This window comes from Vulpes vulpes, chromosome 4 (genome assembly GCF_048418805.1).
Source record: "Vulpes vulpes isolate BD-2025 chromosome 4, VulVul3, whole genome shotgun sequence".
Taxonomy (NCBI): Eukaryota; Metazoa; Chordata; class Mammalia; order Carnivora; family Canidae; genus Vulpes; species Vulpes vulpes.
In genome coordinates this window covers 69,110,316-69,130,890 of record NC_132783.1, presented here as the reverse complement: position 1 = coordinate 69,130,890, position 20,575 = coordinate 69,110,316, and the positions used below count along the sequence as shown (strand labels likewise).

The 20,575-nt window shown below is 38.7% G+C and overlaps 1 protein-coding gene and 1 long non-coding RNA gene across 2 annotated transcripts in view; one reads left to right on the top strand and one right to left on the bottom strand.

Annotated features, from left to right (window-relative positions):
* Positions 1-17,781, bottom strand: part of NUP133 (nucleoporin 133) — a 55,580-nt gene extending 37,799 nt beyond the window's left edge. The window contains exons 1-9 of the mRNA XM_026008666.2: positions 17,388-17,781; positions 14,878-14,996; positions 12,097-12,200; positions 10,669-10,776; positions 8,966-9,100; positions 7,819-7,989; positions 5,661-5,816; positions 5,284-5,354; positions 285-432 (exon numbers count right to left, since the gene is read on the bottom strand). Coding sequence (XP_025864451.1) covers positions 285-432; positions 5,284-5,354; positions 5,661-5,816; positions 7,819-7,989; positions 8,966-9,100; positions 10,669-10,776; positions 12,097-12,200; positions 14,878-14,996; positions 17,388-17,569 — 1,194 coding nt within the window. The 5' untranslated portion in view covers positions 17,570-17,781. The remainder of the gene's footprint in view (positions 1-284; positions 433-5,283; positions 5,355-5,660; positions 5,817-7,818; positions 7,990-8,965; positions 9,101-10,668; positions 10,777-12,096; positions 12,201-14,877; positions 14,997-17,387) is intronic.
* Positions 17,766-19,074, top strand: LOC140598613 (uncharacterized). The gene is made up of 2 exons (XR_012001082.1): positions 17,766-17,845; positions 18,102-19,074. It is a non-coding gene; the product is annotated as an uncharacterized lncRNA (long non-coding RNA).
* The last annotated feature ends 1,501 nt before the right edge of the window (positions 19,075-20,575 follow it).

Below are 20,575 nucleotides of genomic sequence, written 5' to 3'. Positions count from 1 at the left end.
TAAGGCTTTTCCTTATGAACATCATCATCATTCAAGAATATTTACAATATTAAACAACTGCTTACGGTCAGCTGCTTCCACTCTCATTTCTTTTTAGCTAAGGTTGTGCAAAGGAACAAGTCTAAGATGACAAACAAAATGCAATGCCTAAAAACTAGCTGTTTAAAAATATTTCCAAGCCCTGCAGGTCAATCTCTCAAAAGAACCTGACCCTGCAATGGTTCAGACAAACAACTTGTTACATTACTGTCATTCCTAATTTAATCTGCAGACAGAAATCTTACCTGAAAAGGTGGATTATACTGAGTGACTTCTACAGTTACTGCATCTGACATTTGGTGGCCATTATCTTCTACTGTTATCAGAGAGTAATAAATGAGACACGGATTGTCTGCTGGGTGCCATGCAGCTGCCAAGATCAGGAGCCCATCACTAATCAATAAAAGAGAAAGATCTATAGCCTCTTTGGAAGTCAGCTTGTCAGTTTCTTATATAATTAAAATGTGGACTAACCAGAAGACCTAGCAATCCTACTCCTAGATATTTACCCCAAAAAAGTAAAAACTTATGTTCACACAAAAACCTGTGTGCAAATGGTTATAGTGGCTTTATTCATAATTGCCTGAAAATGGAAGCCCAATATCCTTCAACTGCTGAATAGATGACCCTGGTAATCTTTTTAAAAATATTTTATTTATTTGTGAGAGACTATGAGTAGGAGGGGCAGAGGGAAAGAATGAATCCCAAGCAGACTCCAATCTCACGACCCTGAGATCATGACCTGAGCTGAAATCAAGAGTCATCCAGCTGCCCCAAACCCTGGTAATTCTACAGTGTGCCACTACTTAGCAGTAAAAAGAAACCACTGAATGAGTATCAAATACATTATGCCAAGTGAAAGAAGTTAGTCTCAAAAGGCTTTAAACTTTATGATCTCATTTATAGGGCATTCTGAAAAAGGCAAAACTACAGGGACTGAAAATACATTAATAGTTGCCAGGGGTTGAAGGTGAAGGAGGAATTGATTACAAAGAGGCACGAAGGAATTTTGGAGGTGATGGACTATTCCATATACTGACTAGATCTTACAAATGACTGAGTCTGCATTGGTCAAAACTCATTAAACTATACACTAAAACAGGTGAATTTTACTGTCCGTAAAGCACAGTTCAATAAATCTGACTTAAAAAAAGATCAACAGGGGCACCTTGGTTTGGGTCACGATCCCAGGGGTTTTAGGATTGAGCTTCAGGTCTGGCTCCCCAGTCAGTGGAGAACCTTCTTTTCCCTCTGTCACTTCCCCTGCTTGTGCTTGCTCTATCTCTCTCTCTCTCTCTCTAATAAATAAATAAAATCTTGAAAAAGAAAAAAAAAGATCAACAAATCAAATGCAGGACTGGTAAAACAGAACCCTCAGAGCTAATTGTGCCCAAGTGAATTTTTATAAATGAAGCTTTACTGGAATACAGCTATGCCCACTCATTTCTATATTGTCCATAGATGCTTTCATGCTACTGTTGATAGAATAGTTCATGCTATCTATCATTGATAGCCTAGAAGACTACATGGCCCCCAAAGCCTAAAATAGTCAGTTTGGGGCCCTTCACAAAAAAGGCTGCCAAACCCTTGCCTAATTTGTTCTTTAAAGCTTACTCTGAAAAAGAAAAAAAAAAAAAATTAAAAAAAAGAAAAAAAAATAAAGCTTACTCTGGTTAGGAGGAACATCATTTTGGTTTTAATTTTAACAACTAGTTACAGAAATTTCAATATGAAAACAAACCTTTTCCTATCTTAAAGCTTGTATGTTCCTCTCAAGTCTATCAAAATTGTTGCCCTCAACAAAGAATAGTCTCTAATCTCAACCCCTCCAAAACATTCAGTAGCATTTATTATTAGCAACTTTCATGCAAGTCTCAGAAATATTAACAGGGATGAAGCGCCCTCTATTGACAACTAAAAATAAGAAGCCAAAAAAAAAAAGCCCCCAAAACAAAAAAACAAGCTGATGACTAATTGATATCACTCCAAATCAAGCGATCCTAACATGGCTTTCATTTCTTTTTCCACCGTTCTCCTCACCCAGCCCCTGAACCCTTATCACTTCTACTTGGACTCTTGAAAGGAATCCAAAAATATTGGCCCAAATTTGTAACATACTGGCAGTGACCTAAAGAGCTAATACAGGACATAGAAGTCATATGTAAAAAGGAATTAATGGATTAAAGACCTAAATGCTGAGACCTGAAACTATAAAACTCCTAAAAGAAAACACAGGCAGTAATCCCTTGGACATCAGCCTTAACAACATATTTATGAATATGTCTCCTCAGGCAAGGAAAAAAAGCAACATCAAACTATTAGGGCTACACCAAAATAAAAAGATTTTGCACAGCAAAGGAAACTATCAACAAAACAAAAGGCAACCTGCTGAATGGAATTTCGCAAATGACGTATCTGATAAGGGGTTAATATCTAAAATATATAAAGAACTTAACAATTCAACACCCAAAAAACCCAATTTTTTGGGCAGAGGCCCTGAACAGTTTTCTAAAGAAGACATACAGATGGCCACCAAACACATGAAAAGATGCACAACATCACTAATCATCAGGAAAATGCAAATCAAAACCACAATGAGATAGCATCTTATACTTATTAGAATGGCTATAAAAAACAAGAATTAACAAGTATTGGTGAAGATGTGGAGAAAAAAAAGGAGTCCTCACACTCTATTGGTGGGAATGCAAACTGGTGAAGCCATTGTGGAAAACAGTATGGAGGTTTCTTGAAAAATTAAAAAACCATATGATCCAATAATTCCACCACTGGGGATTTATCCAAAGAAAACAAAAACACTAAATTGAAAATATACATGCACCCCTATGTTTATTGGAGCATTGTTTACAACAGCTGAGACATGGAAGCAACTCCAAAGCCCATCAACAAATGAATGGATAAATAAGATGTGTGTGTATATGGGTATATATATATATATCTAAGTATCAATGTATGTAGTACATATATACACACATACACACATGCATAGTGGAATATTAGTCATAAAAAAGAGTGAGATCTTGCCATTTGTGACAACATAGATGGAACTAGAAGATATTCTGTTAAGTGAAATAGGTCAGACACAGAAAGACAAGTACCATAAGCTTCCCCTATATGTGGAATTTTAAAAACAAATGAACAAACAGAAAAATTAAGGACTCTCGGTTGTGAGAAAGGAGATCGTTGAGGGAATGGGCAAAACAGATAAGGGGAATTAGTAGATACAAACTTCCAATTATAAATAGTGTAGCCAAAAACAAACAAACAAAACAAAGCAAAAAAAGGAACCAAGTGAGGCCCCAGAGAATGTGGTCTTGAATGTACCAAGGAGTGAGGTATAGTTGGTTAGACCTATGGTAAGGTTCTATATTGAAGCTACTCTAAAGACTATCACTGGGTGATGAAAGGTGCTCACCAAATCACAGAGATATGTCTAACAAATAGAATTCCTTAGAGACTGGTGTTAGACCAGTTGTATTTGATATCTTTAAAAAACATCTTCACGTTTGAAAAAAACATGATGCACTTTTAGGTAGCACAGAAGACACACAGATAATCTAAATTTTGCAGACCAGTAAAAATTTAACAAATTTTTATGTGAATATACACAAGATACTACATTTAAGACTTAAAAATATCCAGGGCAGCCCGCGTGGCTCAGCGGTTTAGCACCTGCCTTCAGCCCAGAGTCTGATCCTGGACTCCCGGGACTGAGTCCCACGTCGGGCTCCCTGCATGTAGCCTGCTTCTCCTTCTGCCTGTGTCTCTGCCTCTCTCTCTCTCTCATGAATAAATAAATAAAATCTTAAAAACAAAACAAAAAAAAAAAACACAAACTCACACCAAAAATGAGGCTGAGTTCCATATCAATAATAATCTAATAAAAGAACTTATAAGCCTATTCATTAAAAATACATGCTTAGGTTGCAAACCTGGCTAAAACGAGCAGTAGATTAAGGAGCAGCAAGGAGCACCAATGAGCATTAGGAATATGAACACTATTCTTAAATAGAAAAAATGTATGCAGACATGGACACACTGTATGGATCACCAAAGGGTCCAGAAGGAGAACTGAGAGCTGTGTCTTGAAAGCCCCAAAGCATCTTGTTAAGCATGACAATAGGGGAGAGGAGCCTGGGCTCTGATCCAATACAGCAATTCCTAAGCATGCTTCTCTTCCTGTTTTCAGTCTACTTCTCCATTCTGAAAACTATGTTAAAAAAATGTCTGCATCACACGCCCACATGGGCTGTGTGTCCCAGCAGCAGTTCTAAACTTCTGAAAGTCTGGTAGAGATACATGAAAACACATAAACTATATGTAATTAAACTATTTATGGAAATTAAATAGATACTATTATTTCTACCTCTTTGATAGTTCAAATGAGGTTTCTAGTATAAAAAAAAGATCTGACATTCTCAAGAGCCTCAGAAAAATTTTACAGAATTTCAATATCCTTCCAAAAAACAAGTAGAATTTGTTCTACTGAACTAAATTACTCTAAAACACATTAAAAATTGCCCTTAACTTCTGGTAAGTTGTGTTTTGAAGAATTACAAATCAAGTACCCATAATGCACTCATTATGAACTTTCTCATGGAAGCCATGTTACAACTGGTTTTTAAGTTCCATACAATCTTTGGTATTAGAAGTAAATTGTAAGACAGCTAATAAAGCTAACACAACTACAACACAGCGATAAAGCTCAGCTTTAACAGACTAACCTAGGGTCTTAAGCACGACTTAAAGCATTGTCTCCTCTTGTCTTTAAGAGGAAATTCACTGAGTATAAACCCTGAGTTCTTACTTGTACTGCCAAGACAAGATCTCACCTCACCTTCCTTTCTTTAATATAGCCACAAACATAGGCTTACTAAAGCAAAATGGCTGCAACGGTATGCCTGGAATCTCCGCTCAGAAAAGAATGACAGCAGCAGGGAGGACGGCTCTTTGCATGAAGTAAGAGAAGCTCCAGCCATGACAGCAGGAAAGATTGGTCTCAAACTAGGGCAGACAGCTAATATAAAAATATACAGCCAAAGGCTGAAAACTGCCTGTTTCTCAGAAAGAAACAGCATCTCTAGAAAAGGACACTAAACCACTTAGGTATGAGAGTATGATGAGATTAGCAGTAAAAAACAGATAGCAAGACTGCTCATCACTTTACAATAAACATTATTTTTCCAAATAACTACCTATGTTCTTGGTGACAAACTAATTACTTACCAGTTTTGCTTCAAATCCAAATACCGAACGTTAACCCCTTCTTTAATAGCTTCATAGTTACTTTCAGATCCCTATATGAAAAAATCAGTAACATAAGCTCCATGACTGTAAGGATCAGTTTTTCACCTCTGTATTCCCAGCACCTACTAAATATTTCAAAGAGTTATCAAATAATGTATGCATTTTAAAAACTACTAAGTAAATCAGTAAGCTCCAGTATTTCTAGAGACTGAAGGTCCCATTTCTGCTTATCTGATGGCTAAAAGCTACATTACACTGCATCGAAATGTGTTATAATAAATAAAACAATTAAAGAAACTAGCATTCTCATATAACCAAAAATGTGAATTACAAAGCTGAATATTATTTTTCCTTACCCATATAGCATCAGTGATGTTTTCCTTCAGGGTTCTGTTTATATCCCAAGTATGTGCTTGTTTTTCTGAAGAATCATCTAATTCCCATTTACTAATGCTTGAACTTGTCAGGCTATAAAAGCTTGCTCTCTCTCTATCCCAAAGGACACTTGAAAGCTGTATGGAGAGAAGAAAAAAGTTTACAGATTTCTAAGTTCTCATGTTAATGAACTATTTTTCTGAAATTCAAGTTTTATGTATTTTATGAGTATTCTATTAGTAATCCTAGCAGAATTCTTCATTTAGGATTCAAGAAAGGATCCTGAAATGGACCTTGAAAGCAAGGTAAGATTTCCATAGGCAGAAATATAAAAGTATACAGCCCAAAAAGAGTACAGTGTGGGAAAGTTATAAGGTCTTTCAGAAAACATGTAGTCCTATTACATTGGAATGTAGATTATAACAAAAAAAGAATTAGAAATAACATTCAAATGAAAAATTACGAACACACAGCAGAGTCCTGAATAGGAGTTTGTAAATCTAGTAAACAAGATATGATCAATGGCTTTTGAACTCAAGAGCTGTTATAGGAAAATGAATGTGGCAAGTTATGTGTAGTTTTTTTGTTTTTTTTTTTTATAGAAAAGATTTTATTTGAGAGCGAGAGAGAGAGCACAAGCAGAGAGAAGGGCAGAGGCAGAGCCCAATATGGGGCTTCATCCCAGTGCCCTGGAATCATGACCTGAGTCAAAGGCAGATGCTTAACTGACTGAGCCACCCAGGTGCCCTATGAAGGTAGATTATTTTGCCTTTTCAAGTATATACTGGGTTCTGAAGTACAGTTATGTTTTTAGTTGGGCACACATGATTGTTTTGAGTTAAAGCCCTACTTTTCTCCTGTTACCATGATTCTGGCCTCTAACAGGATAAGGGGCCAACAGTGAGTAAACTAAACTGGCATGAAGAACTTAGGGGAAATTTAACAAGAGTGTAGATTAGGGCATAACAATGGAAGCAAGAGATAGGGATTAAAATGAGACATGGTAGAAGTCAAATCAATAGTATCTGATAAATAAGTAATTTGCTATAGAAGGGAAGATACATATATACAGGATGAAGATTTTATTTTATTTTTTAAAAATTTTTATTTATGATAGTCACAGAGAGAGAGAGAGAGAGAGAGAGCGAGAGAGAGAGAAGGGCAGAGACATAGGCAGAGGAAGAAGCAGGCTCCATGCACCGGGAGCCCGACGTGGGATTCGATCCCGGGTCTCCAGGATCACGCCCTGGGCCAAAGGCAGGCGCTAAACCGCTGCGCCACCCAGGGATCCCGGATGAAGGTTTTATATTGAGGTTACTAAAAAAAGTGACAGGATCATGAACAGAAATAAACAGCCCAAAAGAGAAACGAGTTTAAATACACTTCTGGTACAGAAAACTTAAGAGAAGAGGGAATATGAGCAATGTGTTTTCAGACACATCAGGTTTTAGGTCCGAAGACCATCAAGAAAGTGGATGATGAGAGCAACCTGCAGTGAAGAACAGCACAGTGAGAAGAAAATGTGCTTTTTATTCCCAGAGGCCTGGGCACGTATCTGCCATAGAGTAGCTGTGCAACCGCAGGCAGTTTACATAATGTCCCGAGGCTGTATCTTCATCTGCCAACTGGGGAGAATGCTCTCTACATTATAGGTCATCATAACAATTACTCAAGATAACAAATACAGAGCACCTAGCAGAGAATAGATGTCCACGTTAGCTCCCGTCCACCTCCTTTCACTATTCCAAAGCCTGAGGCAGAAGCCCGGCTGACAGATCTAGATCTGAGTCATCCACACATACAGCTGGAGTCATGGGAGTGGAGAACACACTTTTGGTTAAATCTAAAAAGCAAAATTGGTCCTTAAACACGTTTATAATTTTATATAACAATTTTAATTCAAAGACTCTACTTAGAATCTGTATGATTTAAGAATATTAAAGTTACAGGGTTTGCAAAAGGGTTTGGCTAATACGAACTCATTTGATCAAAACATGCTTCACTGAAAAAAAATCAAAGGTTCTATTTCATATACACTAGTGTTCATACGGAGGCAATATCAACATCATAGGAAACTTCCAACTTACTGATTTCATTAAGAAACAAGCTTGTAAAACAAAATTATTTTTATCAACTTACGATGAGATCACTACTTGGAGATAAAATTCCCAAAAGAGAAGAAACCTTCCGACCAATTCCTGAAAGCATGCCTTGCCCTTGAGGTAGGATATGTTGATGAATCTTTCCTAAACTATCAGGTATCAGCCGAACCAGCTGGCTTCCCGATGAGGACAAAATAAAACTTCCTCCCTATGAACAAATATTGTGAAAGCAGTTATGCATCTACAACTAAGATAAAGAACATTAACACAAAATGCTTTGATCATAGAAATAAATCATCTATCATCTATACCTTAAAACAAACCTAAAAAGAATTTTAAGTGTCATTTTACTAAAATGATTTAATTATGAATCCACTCACATGATATTAACTCTACACAGAAAAACTTCAGGGATGCCTGGATGGCTCAGCAGTTGTGTCTGCCTTCAGCCTGTGTGATCCTGGAGACCTGGAATCAAGTCCCGCATGGGGCTTCCTGCCTGAGCCTGCTTCTCCCTCTGCCTCTCTATGTCTCTTGTAAATGAATAAATAAAATCTTTAAAATAAAAAAAGAAAACGAAAAACTTCAGTTATAATTGTTTTTTTAATCACATATTTTTCTTTTTTTAAAAAAAAAGATTTATCCATGAAAGACATAGAGAGGCAGAGACATAGGCAGAAGGAGAAGCAGACTCCCCATGGAGAGCCTGATTTGCTACTTGATCCCGGGGCTTCGGGATCACAACCTGAGCCAAAGACAGATGCTCAACCACTGAGCCACCCAGGAGTCCCAAATGCATGTATTCTTAATTCTGATTTTTAAACAGGTTCACCATACTGCAGGTTCAACAAATCGAGTATCACACTTTATTGTTGGCAAACTTGTAGAGTGGACATTAGTAAACTATTCTTCATACCATTTAAGGGTTCCTAAGTCACTGTCTGAAAATTTCTGAAAGAAATGAATACCACTGGCCATGATCCAATATTGGTATTTCAGAGTCCTAGGAGAAGGGGTTTCTTTTGTCCACCTATTGAAATCCTAGACCCTTTCATTCTTCTCACCTCTTTTTGATCCCCCTCTGGCCTGTACGGTCTATTCAAAACAATTTTTAGTCGTTTACATCTCACTCCCAAGCCAAAACACAGCTTTCCAATAAATATAAAAGAATACTCATTGTATACCTGCACTGCTGTTAGGAAACTGTAAGTCTTATCACCTCCCAAATCTACGAAGGTCTCTGTGTAGATATCTTCACCAGCAAGGCTTGGCCAATAGCGGATGGCTCCTTCTCTGGTGGCAACCATGACAGCAACAGCCTTGAAACAATATAACAGTCAGTAATCACAATAAAAAAGACCCTGAAACTAGGAGTCTGGTAACACCAATAAAAAGAAACCAGGGCAATTTACTATTTAACAAAAATTAGGGGGGACAAAACCCCTCCTTTTTATATTTTAAAAATTATCAGACTATAAAATTGACTTTCTTTTGTTGGGTAGTTCTACAAAATTTTTTTTTTTTTTTTTTTTTAGTTCTACAAATTTTAACACATGTACAGACCCACGTAACTACCACCAATATAGGGACACAGCACAATTCTGTCAACACCCCAAACTTCCTGGTGCTATCACACCTTTCCCTCATCCTAACCCTGACAACCACTGTTTCCATCATTAGAGTTCCATCTTTCTGAGAATGTCAATCAAATGAAATCATATAGAATGTAACCTTTAAGCACCAGCTTATCTTACTTCAGATGTCTTGAGATCCATCCAGATTGTTACTGTTATCAAGAGTTCATTCCTTTTCACTGCTGAGTAGAATTCCATTCTATGGATGAACCCTGTTTGTTTATTCATTCACTTGTTAAAGGACACTTGGGTTGTTTCCACCTTTGGCTACCACAAATAAAAAGCTTCCATGACATTCATACACTATTTTTTTGTGTAAATATAAGTTTTAACTTCTATAAGGTAAACAGCCAGGAAGGGAATTGCTGGGTCATAACAGCAAGTGTGAAAATCCAGTAGCTATACCATTTTGCATTCTCATCAGGAATGTATGAATTCCAGTTGCCCCATATCCTTGGGAATACTTCGTAGTGTCAGTATTTTGTATTTTAGCCATTTTAAGAGGTGTATTATGATATCTCACTATTGTTTCAATTTACATTTCCCTAATAGCTAATGACATGAACATCTCTGTGACGCCCTTGGTGTCTGTTCAAGTCCTGTGCCCTGTTTTTAAATTCAGTTGTTTTCTTAATAAGCCTTGAGAGTTCATTTTGCATTGAGTCCTTTCATGGCCATAGGACTTAATATTCTCCTCCAGGCTGTAGCTTGTCTCTTTTTCTTGTCACTGTGTTTGACAGAGCCAATTTTTAAATTTTGCTGAGATCCAATTTATCCATTTTTTAAATGAATCATGCTTTCGGTGATTTCCAAGAACTCTTTGTCTAACCCCAGATTATGATGATTTTTTTCCTGTTTTCTTCTAAAAATTTTATAGTTTTATATTTTACATCTAAACCTATGATCCATTTTGAGTTAATCTTTATATAAAGTAGGAGATTTAGGGAGTAGTTCTTCCTTTCTCTCTTTTTCTTTGCATAAGGATGCCCAATGGTCCCAACACCATTTACTGAAAAGACCATCCTTACTCCACTGAATAATTGTTGCAGCTGTCAAAGATCAAAGGGCCACTCTGTATCTGTACTCTCTATTCTGTTCAAATGCCCTTATGTGTCCCTTTGCCAATACAAGTCTTGATTCCTGTGGCTTTATCATTATGTCTTTAAATCAGGTTGGATGATTCCTCTAATAGTAGAACTTCTTTATTTAAAAAAAAAAAAAAATGCGTATCAATAAGCATTTAAGTCACCTACCTGAGTAGATTGTGTTTCACCTGAGTTATCAGAGTAAGAGAGAGCCACCAAGTCAGCACTCCAGTCGAAGTCACTAGGTGGCAGTTGAAGTTCTTTGCAAACAGATAACTAAAGAAGAAACCCAAACAAAAAAATCTTTCACATCAATCGAATTTTTTAAAATATGCACCTGACTTCACTATGTTCTTTCCTTGCATATTTTAGATTCTGACTCACTGCTGGAAATACCATTCTACAAATATTCTTTCTTCTCACATCTTTTTGATCAGGCTTTTGGTAATTTCAAAACAAAGTTTTTTAACAGATATAGGATTAGGAAAACTTAAAAGCTAGACTAGACCCTGAATATCAACTACTCCAATGTTTTTCTGGACTAAATAAAGTCTATTGGTTAAGAAAAATACGTATGGAATTTTCCTAGGCTAGTCTTGATTTGTTTGACAACTAACATCAGCATTACCACAGAGCAATTAATTATACCAAGTTGTCTAGAAAATATTTCTTAGCCTCAGCCAGGTATCAGGTTCCTTCTGCTAACTCATCACAGCACCCAGAACATCTGTCTCCCTTTCCTATGCTTAGAAATATCATTTTCTATGTAGTAGCAGTACAGAGGTCACAGACATCAAGAGTTTAGGTAAGGAGGAGTCCCCAGTTCCAAAGGAATAAGGCCCAGTAACAGTAACCAGTGAGTGATGTAAGACAGGATGCCTGATCTGAAACACACAGGAAAATAGGTTGCTGAGGATAAGGTTCTAGAAACACAAATGATAACCCTATGTGAGAAACTTGACAACTGAAAGTTAAACTAGCAATTGCTAAAACTGGTATCATTTTTCCCTTGTTTTTTAAAAAGACATTTATTTATTTGGGGGGCGAGGGTAGAGGGAGAAAATCCTGAAGCAGACTCCTCACTGAGTGCAGTGAGGCAGAGCTCCATTTCAGGATCCCAAGATTATGATGTGAGCAGAATCAGGAGTTGCTGCCTAACTGACCGAACCCCCCCAGACACCACTCAGTTCTTCTCTCTTAAGCATCATTCAGTAAATTCAGTGAAACACAATCCTATTTTAGAAATAAATAAACTCAGTTCATTAGCTTATGTGGACAGCATTTAGTCTTTAAACTCCATTAGACAGACTGACAAGATGCTTATAACAATCATTAAAAATTTTAAAGTCTCTAATGTTATTAAATGTAAGTAACATAGCTCTAGTTTAAAATTATTAAATGGGATGAACTTTTCCCCCCAATAGAAATGTGTATGCATGCTCAGTGTTTCATATTGTAACAAAAATGGAAATCTATAATGTTGTATAAATTCAGATTACTGTCCTGTAACAACTCTAAAACTTTATAGAGTAAAAATCTAGAGCCAATTGGTAATCCTCTCCTCTATCTCCTACTAGTTCTCTAAACAGCAATTACCTTAGTAATAGGTGACAGAGCAATCTTCCAAATAATGAGTTTCTCTTTGCAGACCAGACAAGCCCATCCACCTTCATCTATGTGAACAGTGAGCTGATCATCAACTTAAAAAAAAAGCATGTAATTAATCTTAAAGCATAAATTTTAAAAAATTGTTAAAAAGAAAAAAGATCCTTACAATTCCTTATATGAAAATCTTCTTTATGGCTACATTCTTTATATATATATAAGTTATTACCGCATACAGAAAAGATTCATTCACATCAAAAAATGTTTTTTCCAAAAAATGCTATTGAGTAAATCAATATTTATTAATATCCAAAACAAGAATCTATTTAACTTTTATAACCATTTTTGGAAATGTATCTGAAGGCAAAAAGTATATTTTAGGCTTAGGTTTACTATCTTTTAATATTTGCTATAAACAGATATCTTACTTTCTGCAATATTTAGTAACATCTATAATTTTATTTTGATATGGAAACACAATCTCCCATTAAATATATAAAAAAATTTCAAGGAAAAATTGTTCCTTCAAAAGAATGTGATTTTCAAATACTTTATTTAAAAGTATGATAAATCATTATATGCAAACATATATAAATATCAAAGGTGACATTCCATATTTTTTAAAAAGCTATTTATTTTAAAAAGAGAGAGAGCGCATACATGAGGGAGGGACAGAAGGAGTAGAAGAGAATCTAAAGCAGGCTCCCCACTAAGCACAGGGCTCAATTCCGCGACCTTATCTAAAACCAAGAGCCAGCCACTTAACTAAATGAGCCACCCAGGTGTCTCATGGGTTACATTCCATATTAAATGGCAAAACTAAATTAGTATATTGCTGTCATAAGCATTAGTGGCCGACCTCAGTGTGTTAGCCCTAGAAATTTAATTAACTTGAGCTCTGCTCTTTGCTTAAAAGCAGGGTACAGAGGGCAAAACAAAAGGCATCAATAACATACAAGCTACAATACTAAATCATGCCTAAGCTAAGTGTGTGGTTTTTGCTGAATTAGAATGTTTGCTCAATATTTTCTTTTCCTAAAAGCAATATAGCAGCTCCAAATACTCTACAGGCAAACCCCTGAGGTCTCTGTTTTAACACACAGTACTTGGTAGGTTTCTATATAGGGAAAAGTTCTTATAGTTTACATATGCACATCCTAATTTCTAGGGACTCTCTCCTTTGAGGCTCTGTACTATTAACAGTGCTATTTGTCACTATCTGTGCTATTTGTTCAAGCCTGGTGGCATGAACAAGGAGTATGTTAAAAGGCTTAAATACAATTTAAGCTGAAATTTTTTGAAGAGTAAAGAAAAATATAACATATATATTTAAAACAAGAACAGTGCATAATAGAGGTTTGTGGAAATTTAGTTGTCTGAACACCACCATAACTGAGTTCCCAAGGACTCATAGACAAAGATATGCAACTTCAAGTTGATGAGAAATATTCCTTTCTAGAATAGGGTACTTTAACCTTTTTTGACTGTCAGTCACAATATGAAATACACTTTGTATCACAATACATTCAAATGCAATTTAAATAAAACAGGGCAACCTGATTTCAGGAATGCTGTCGTAATGGTTTTTAACAACTTTTATTCTTCTTACTGGTGCTATTTTGTAGAATCAGGATCAACATTAACAGGTTTTGTGGGGATTGTTTTATAGCTTTTTTTTTTTTTAAAATCAGCCTTCTATTTTTATGTTTTAACATTTTCATAAAAAAAATTTTTGTAACTGGAGCCACGTAACAAATATGGGGAAAATTGTACCTTGTTTCAACAGTTTTGCTAATTCTTAGGCTGAAAGATGACAGATGCCTAGAGTTTACTTTATGTTGAATTAAAATCAGTATTTCTCTAACAACAACAACAAAAAAAAAAACAGGGCAGCCTGGGTGGCTCAGCGGTTTAGCGCCACCTTCAGCCCAGGGCCTAATCCTGGAGACCCAGGATCGAGTCCCATCTCGGGCCTCCTGCATGGAGCCTGCTTCTCCCTCTGTATCTCTGCCTCTCTCTCTATCTCTCACGAATAAATAAATAGAATCTTAAAAAAAATTATCTAACATTATTATATGAAATGCACTCTGATATCATGCACTCTGTTTTTTTAAGTGCTGGCCATGAGCCACTAAAATGACTTCAGTCATGACTTACAGTTTGAAAAACACTTCCAGAAAATCACAAAAATCTAGAACCGAATCATAAACAAAAATGACTTGGGTTCATCACTGAGGATGCTCTGAACTTTGCCCCCAGTCACCCAACCCCTCGTCCTTAGTGTTGCCTTCTTGATGCTTGTGTGACTGCATCTTCCAAATCTCCACTCTAATTTTCTGCCAAGAGAATCTTCTACAGGTACCACATTGATAACATAAATGTGTACATAAAACCTCTGGGATACTACACAGGATCCAGAAATAGAAGTAAGATTTGACCTGATTGCAGTATCACACCCAATACTGTGAGGCAGTGGTTTTTGTTTTGTTTTGTTTTGTTTTAAAGCTAACTTCATACACACAAATTCTGAAATCGGACTGAGTTTTGCATATGCAATGTTTAAAGCCATAAAAGAAGTAATGTGATTGTGCTTAGACTCATTCTGCTTCTGAAATTTATTTTATTTTTCAATTACAGTGAAGATCAAATATGTTATCTGTTTCTGCCCGATTTAAGTGAAGGTATATCACAGAAAGCACAAATCTCGATCTAAGCTAGAGCCAGGCTGCATTCTGAATTGCTAATAGAAGGCAAATGGAAAATGATACCCACCTTCAGCCAATGTTAAGGCTTCCATTATTTTAACAGGAAGAGAAGATCCAAAAGTTTTCACATCATAGTTCATAGACTCAGTTACACAGTGGTGTGGCAATATCCGCGTAGGTGTTCCTCTAAAGAAAAGAAACCATATTATTTGAATCATAACTTAAAATTGTGTTATTTTAATCTTTACGTACCTATTTTCACATGAAGAGAAGATCTTGCTTTGGCTCACGTCTACTGCAATTAACCATACTTTTCATTAAAAAAAAAAAAAAAGACTGACAGGATCTAGAAAAACTTGGTTTCTGACTTTTCTGCTCTAGCAATCAGATGCATGCTCTATTTGCTTAGACCCTTTATAACTGCTTCCTTAGTTGTGAAATACAAAGGTTGGACTAGATCAGTGTTTTCCAAATTGTGGGTCACTTTGAAGGTCTCAATCAACATTTATGAAAAATGAAATAGAATATAATCTAAAATTTATTCTACACTGTGGTCAAAAAAGCTTTACAAACATTGGGTTAGATCATCCTTAAGCTCTCATCAGCTCCAGAATTCTTTTCTTTTTTTTAATTTTTATTTATTTATGATAGTCACACAGAGAGAGAGAGAGAGAGAGAGGTACAGACATAGGCAGAGGGAGAAGCAGGCTCCGTGCACCAGGAGCCCAACGTGGGATTCGATCCCGGGTCTCCAGGATCACGCCCGGGGCCAAAGGCAGGCGCCAAACCGCTGTGCCACCCAGGGATCCCCCAGAATTCTTTTTATTGAAGTACAGTTGATATACAATGTTACATTAGTTTCAGATGTACAATACAGTAATTGGAAACTATGCTCTGCTCACAAATATAGCTACAGTCACCATGCAACCCTATTACAATATCACTGATTATATTCCCGATGTTGTACTTTTCATCCTCATGCCTTACACATTCTGTAACAGGAGGTCTGTACCTCTCACTCTCCTTCACCCATTTTGCCCTCATCAGCTATAGAATTTTATGAAATCTACTAGACTTGTACAATCAAGAAATTAAATAGGGTCCTGAATATCTGCTGTTATCTGTTCTTCAACACCAGATACAGCAGTTGAAATTGTATCTCCTGTGGTTTAGGGCCGCCTTCAGCCCAAGGCGTGATCCTGCAGACCCACGATCAAGTCCCATGTTGGGCTCCCTGCAGGGAGCTTGCTTCTCCCTTTGTGTCTCTCAATCTTAAAAAAAAAAAAAAAAAAATTGTGTCTCCTTCTCATCTTGTTAACCTTCAAAAAAAATGTGAAGTTACCAGTATAAAATTTATTCTCTCTTATGAGGATTAAATGAGCTTTATTTCCTGACAGAGCATTATAACAAAGATTTTTCTTTAAATGATCACTGGAGGGGACCCCTGGGTGGCTCAGCGGTTTAGCACCCACCTTTGGCCCAGGGCATGATCCTGGAGTCCCAGAATCGAGTCCTGCGTTGGGCTCCTCCCGGCATGGAGCCTGCTTCTCCCTCTGCCTGTGTCTCTGCTCCCCCCCCCCCACATGTCTATCACAAATAAATAAATAAATCTTAAAAAAAATAAATGATCACTGGAAAGTAAGAAAAGTTTTTAAAACACATTAAAGTACAGCTTTTATTCCCTGATTTTTCTCAAAAGTAGAAAACACTGACAAGATCACCACTTCGAAGAGCACTTTCAAAAGCAAAAAGTCAAAGATGCAGTATAGTTTTTAAAAACCATTTCTCCTTTAAAGCGTTGCAAACATTCAGAGATAAATTTTAACTATAAATTCAAAATCCAGTATCACAGTTTTCTTGCAAAAAATAGTTCATTTTTGGTAGACGAATTCTGAGGAAACTAAAACATGCTACCTTCTAAAGTTCTAAATTAATTATGACAGGGGGGCATGGAGCACGATTTAACAGGTGATGTGGACTAATGTGAAACGCTTTTCTCTGGTAACTATTCTTATGTCAATGCTAGGGAAAACCTTTCCCCTATTTAATTTAGCTACAAAGTTAACTTGTGTGGCCTAAAGTCCCTTAATTATCAATCAGCAGATACATTAACGGCAGTAATTATATCAGGCATTATACGATTTTCCTAGGCTGGAGACGCTCATTCCCACCATCGTCGAGGAATTTCATGTTGATTCACTTGGCCTTGAGTGAAGCAGGTTCAGGTCAAATACTATCGCCATTTCACAGATGAAAAGAATGACTAACTGGCTTGCACCGGAACACAGGGGCAGTAAGGAGGCGGCAGGTAACCACTCACTGCAATCCAACTTGTTCCCTTCTACACAGAGGTAGAAGAGAACTTTTCCATGAAAAGTAAAAAGTGAAGGCACAATCGACGAATTAAAAGCGAGGCTGAAATAACCCGCAAAGATGGCGAAGGTCTATTTCCCCCAAACTTCTGGCATTCCTGCCCGCCGCCCCCGGTTCCAGAGGTTTCTGGAGACACTGGCCCAGCAGGCCCGCGAGGCACGTAAGCCTGCGCATCACCGGACCGAACCGGGGACAATCACGTACCTCGAGCTCAGCGAGCTACGCCGGCCGACGGGCGAAAAGACCACCGGGGAGCTGACTGCCGACCCCAGGCACAGCCCTTTCCTGCTCGCCGTCCGGGGCGTGGAACCTGGCCCGACTCCGCCTAGCGGGCCCCTCCGGGTTCCGGGCCCGGGTGTCCGCGGAGAGGAGACGGCCGGGAACATGACGGAAGGCAGAGGCGACACAGAACGCGCCGATCCCGCCGGTGCGGCCTAAAGCTCTGCTCGCGCGCGGAGCTTGAACGCCCAGAGGCGGGAGGGCGCGCAGTGATGACGTAAAAACACAGCGCCAAGCTCCGGGCTTTGTAGGGTGGCGGGGGCAGAGCGCGCGGTCAGACGTAAAAGCGCAGCGCCGAGGCGCGGGGTGTGGTGGGGACGGTGGGAGGGCGCGCGGTAATGACGTCGGAGCGGCGCGGTCGGCCGCGGGGCGTGGTCGAAGAGGTGACTCTTCTGGGGCCTTGGGGGGCCGGCGAGTGTGGGGGGCCGGCGGGTTTCGGGAGCCTCAGGGAAGTGAGACTGGAAAGCCAGGTGCCCTCTGGACCCCGAGGGGTGGGGCTGGCCCTCCGGCAGCCTGAACACCAGCGTCTCCGTGTGCTGGTCTCTCCTGAGCCTCTCGCGACCTGGAAAGTGTCGGATCCCTGGTCCACGCTGAAAGGCCGCCAGTGGTGTCACACTCAGGGTTATGTTTGTCCTCTAGGTTTGTCGTTCCCCACTCAACTCCGCGCCGTCTCATCCTCGCTAGCAGAGTCCAGGTCTCTAGCCCGGATCTGGCTCAGAAGCTGCCCTCTGCAGCAGCTCCCTGGGGGACGATGGGACCTGCGTGTCCTGCAGACCCCTCACGACCCGTGTGTCAAAAACTGGATTCCTGTTTTCCTTGAGGACCCCTTTGCCCCCGGGTAAAGGAGAGCTCGTCCCGGAGCCACTCGGCGCACCGACCGCCGCTGCGACACCCCGGAGCGCCGAGCTGAGTCGGGCCACCCGGGCCAGTCTGGCCCAGACAGCGGGGACCCAAGAACTTCGGTATCACCACCCGGGCTGCTACGTTTTCCTCGTGGCTGCCATCTCCTTTTTTTTTTTTAAAGTCATTTCCTTATTTATCCTCTGACCTTATTTTGAACAGCGTGGTCCCTTCTACAGGAGACTAGAAGGAGGGATGGTGCGGAGCCGCGTCTCCCGCTCGAGCTTGCCCACCCACTGCCTGGGAACGTGCACGTCTAACAGGCTTCCCGGTGTGGGTGATGCTGCTGTCTGGGGATATTTTGACAACCACTCACGTAGTAATTGAGTGTATAGACTCCGGAATTAAATGGGACTTGCTTTAAATCTCACCTCTGCTATTCACTGTCTCTGTCACCTTTTTGAGCCTCTATTAAATTACTGAAAGTACTCGCTTGTGAGAATTAGATGGTGGAGACATGACTGTATTCATGGGTGGCAAAAAACAAACATAGAATGAAAGCAAACAAGCTGAAGAAAAACGGTATTTCCAATAAAATAGTACTCTTTAAAGAAAATCCGCAAGAGAAAGCAAGCCACCCCAATAGGAAAAAAAAAAAAAAAAATGGAAATGTGGAAGGCATGAACTAGCATTAAATCAAAGACTAGAAATGACCACATGAAAAGATCTTCAATGTCACTAGTAATTAAAGAAATACAAATCAAACCACCAATCAGTATTTTTTGCCTGTTTAATTAGCTGGAAGTTTTTAAAAAAATGAAAATAGTTCGTGTTGAAAGGCTGTGGAGTAATATGTGCTGATATTTACACTCCTGGTGAGATTTTTATAAATTAGGACCATCTTTTAAGAAGATAATCTATCAAAAAGCCTTATAACTTGCACATGCTCTTTAAACTTGGCAATTCACTTTTAGAAATTATCTGAAAAAAACAAAAGTCATTATATACATAGTATTGTTTATAATAGCGAAGACTAGAAAGATGTACAATGATAGCTTTGTAGTATATTCACATTAAAAGAAGACATGTAGATGCGTGTAATGAATACTTAAGGATATAGGAAAATATTCCATTGTAAAATTTTAAAAAGCAGGTTGGTCTAAGAACAGTATGTCCACGATGAGCCCTTTTTTTTCTGTATATTTTTTATTGGAGTTCGATTTGCCAATGTATAGCATAACACCCAGTGTTCATCCCATCGAGTGACCCCTCAGTGCCCGTCACCCAGTCACCCCATCACCCCACCCACCTCCCTTTCCACCACCTCTTGTTCGTTTCCCAGAGTTAGGAGTCTCTCATGTTCCGTCTCCCTCTCTGATATTTCCCACGATGAGCCCATTTTTTAATTGAAATAAAATACTTCAGGACGCCTGGGTGGCTCAGTGGTTGAGCATCTGCCTTTGGCTCAGGTTGTGATCCCTGTCCTGGGATCGAGTCCCACGTCCAGCTTCCTGCATGGAGCCTGCTTCTCCCTCTGCCTGTGTCTCTCTCATGAATAAATAAAATTTTTAAAAAATGAAATAAAATATCTCATTGTATGTCTAGACACATGCACATTTGTGAGACGTTCAACCTGAACATGTGCCTCCCTTCCTAACGTGCTACCCTTTCAGTTAAAACCAAACTTTGATTTATGTGGTACTAATCACTGCAATCAACAATGGGACAGTAGCCAGAATCACTTCTTGCAGCTGTGGTAGAATTGTTAGAATCCCATTATCACTGACATAGTAATGGTGACATTAAAATCGAAAGGCAGGGGAACAATGAAAAACTCATGATAGAAATCATCCACGCCCAATCATTTTCAAGGCATTCATTTAATTGCCATCTAATGGCAATGGGACTTTGAGATAACTATAAATTTCATTGCAGTTTAAAGGAATTTAGTCCTTCAAGCAGGGAAGAATGCATATTGTTTTCACTAGTTCAATGGTCAGGAGACTGTCAAGGGTCAAAGACCGTCTCCAGCTTGCGGGCCGTTTAGTCTGTTGGAACTGCTCATAAATGAGTGTGGCTGTGTTCCAATAAAACTCTATGGACACTGAAATTTAAATTTCATATAACTTTGATGTGTTATGAAATATTTTTCTTTTGATTTTAAAAATCATTTAAAGCTGTAAAAACTGGGGTGCCCGCATGACTCAGTTGGTTAAGCATCGGACTCTTGGTTTGGGCTTGGGTCATCATTTCAGGGTTGTAGGATGGAACCG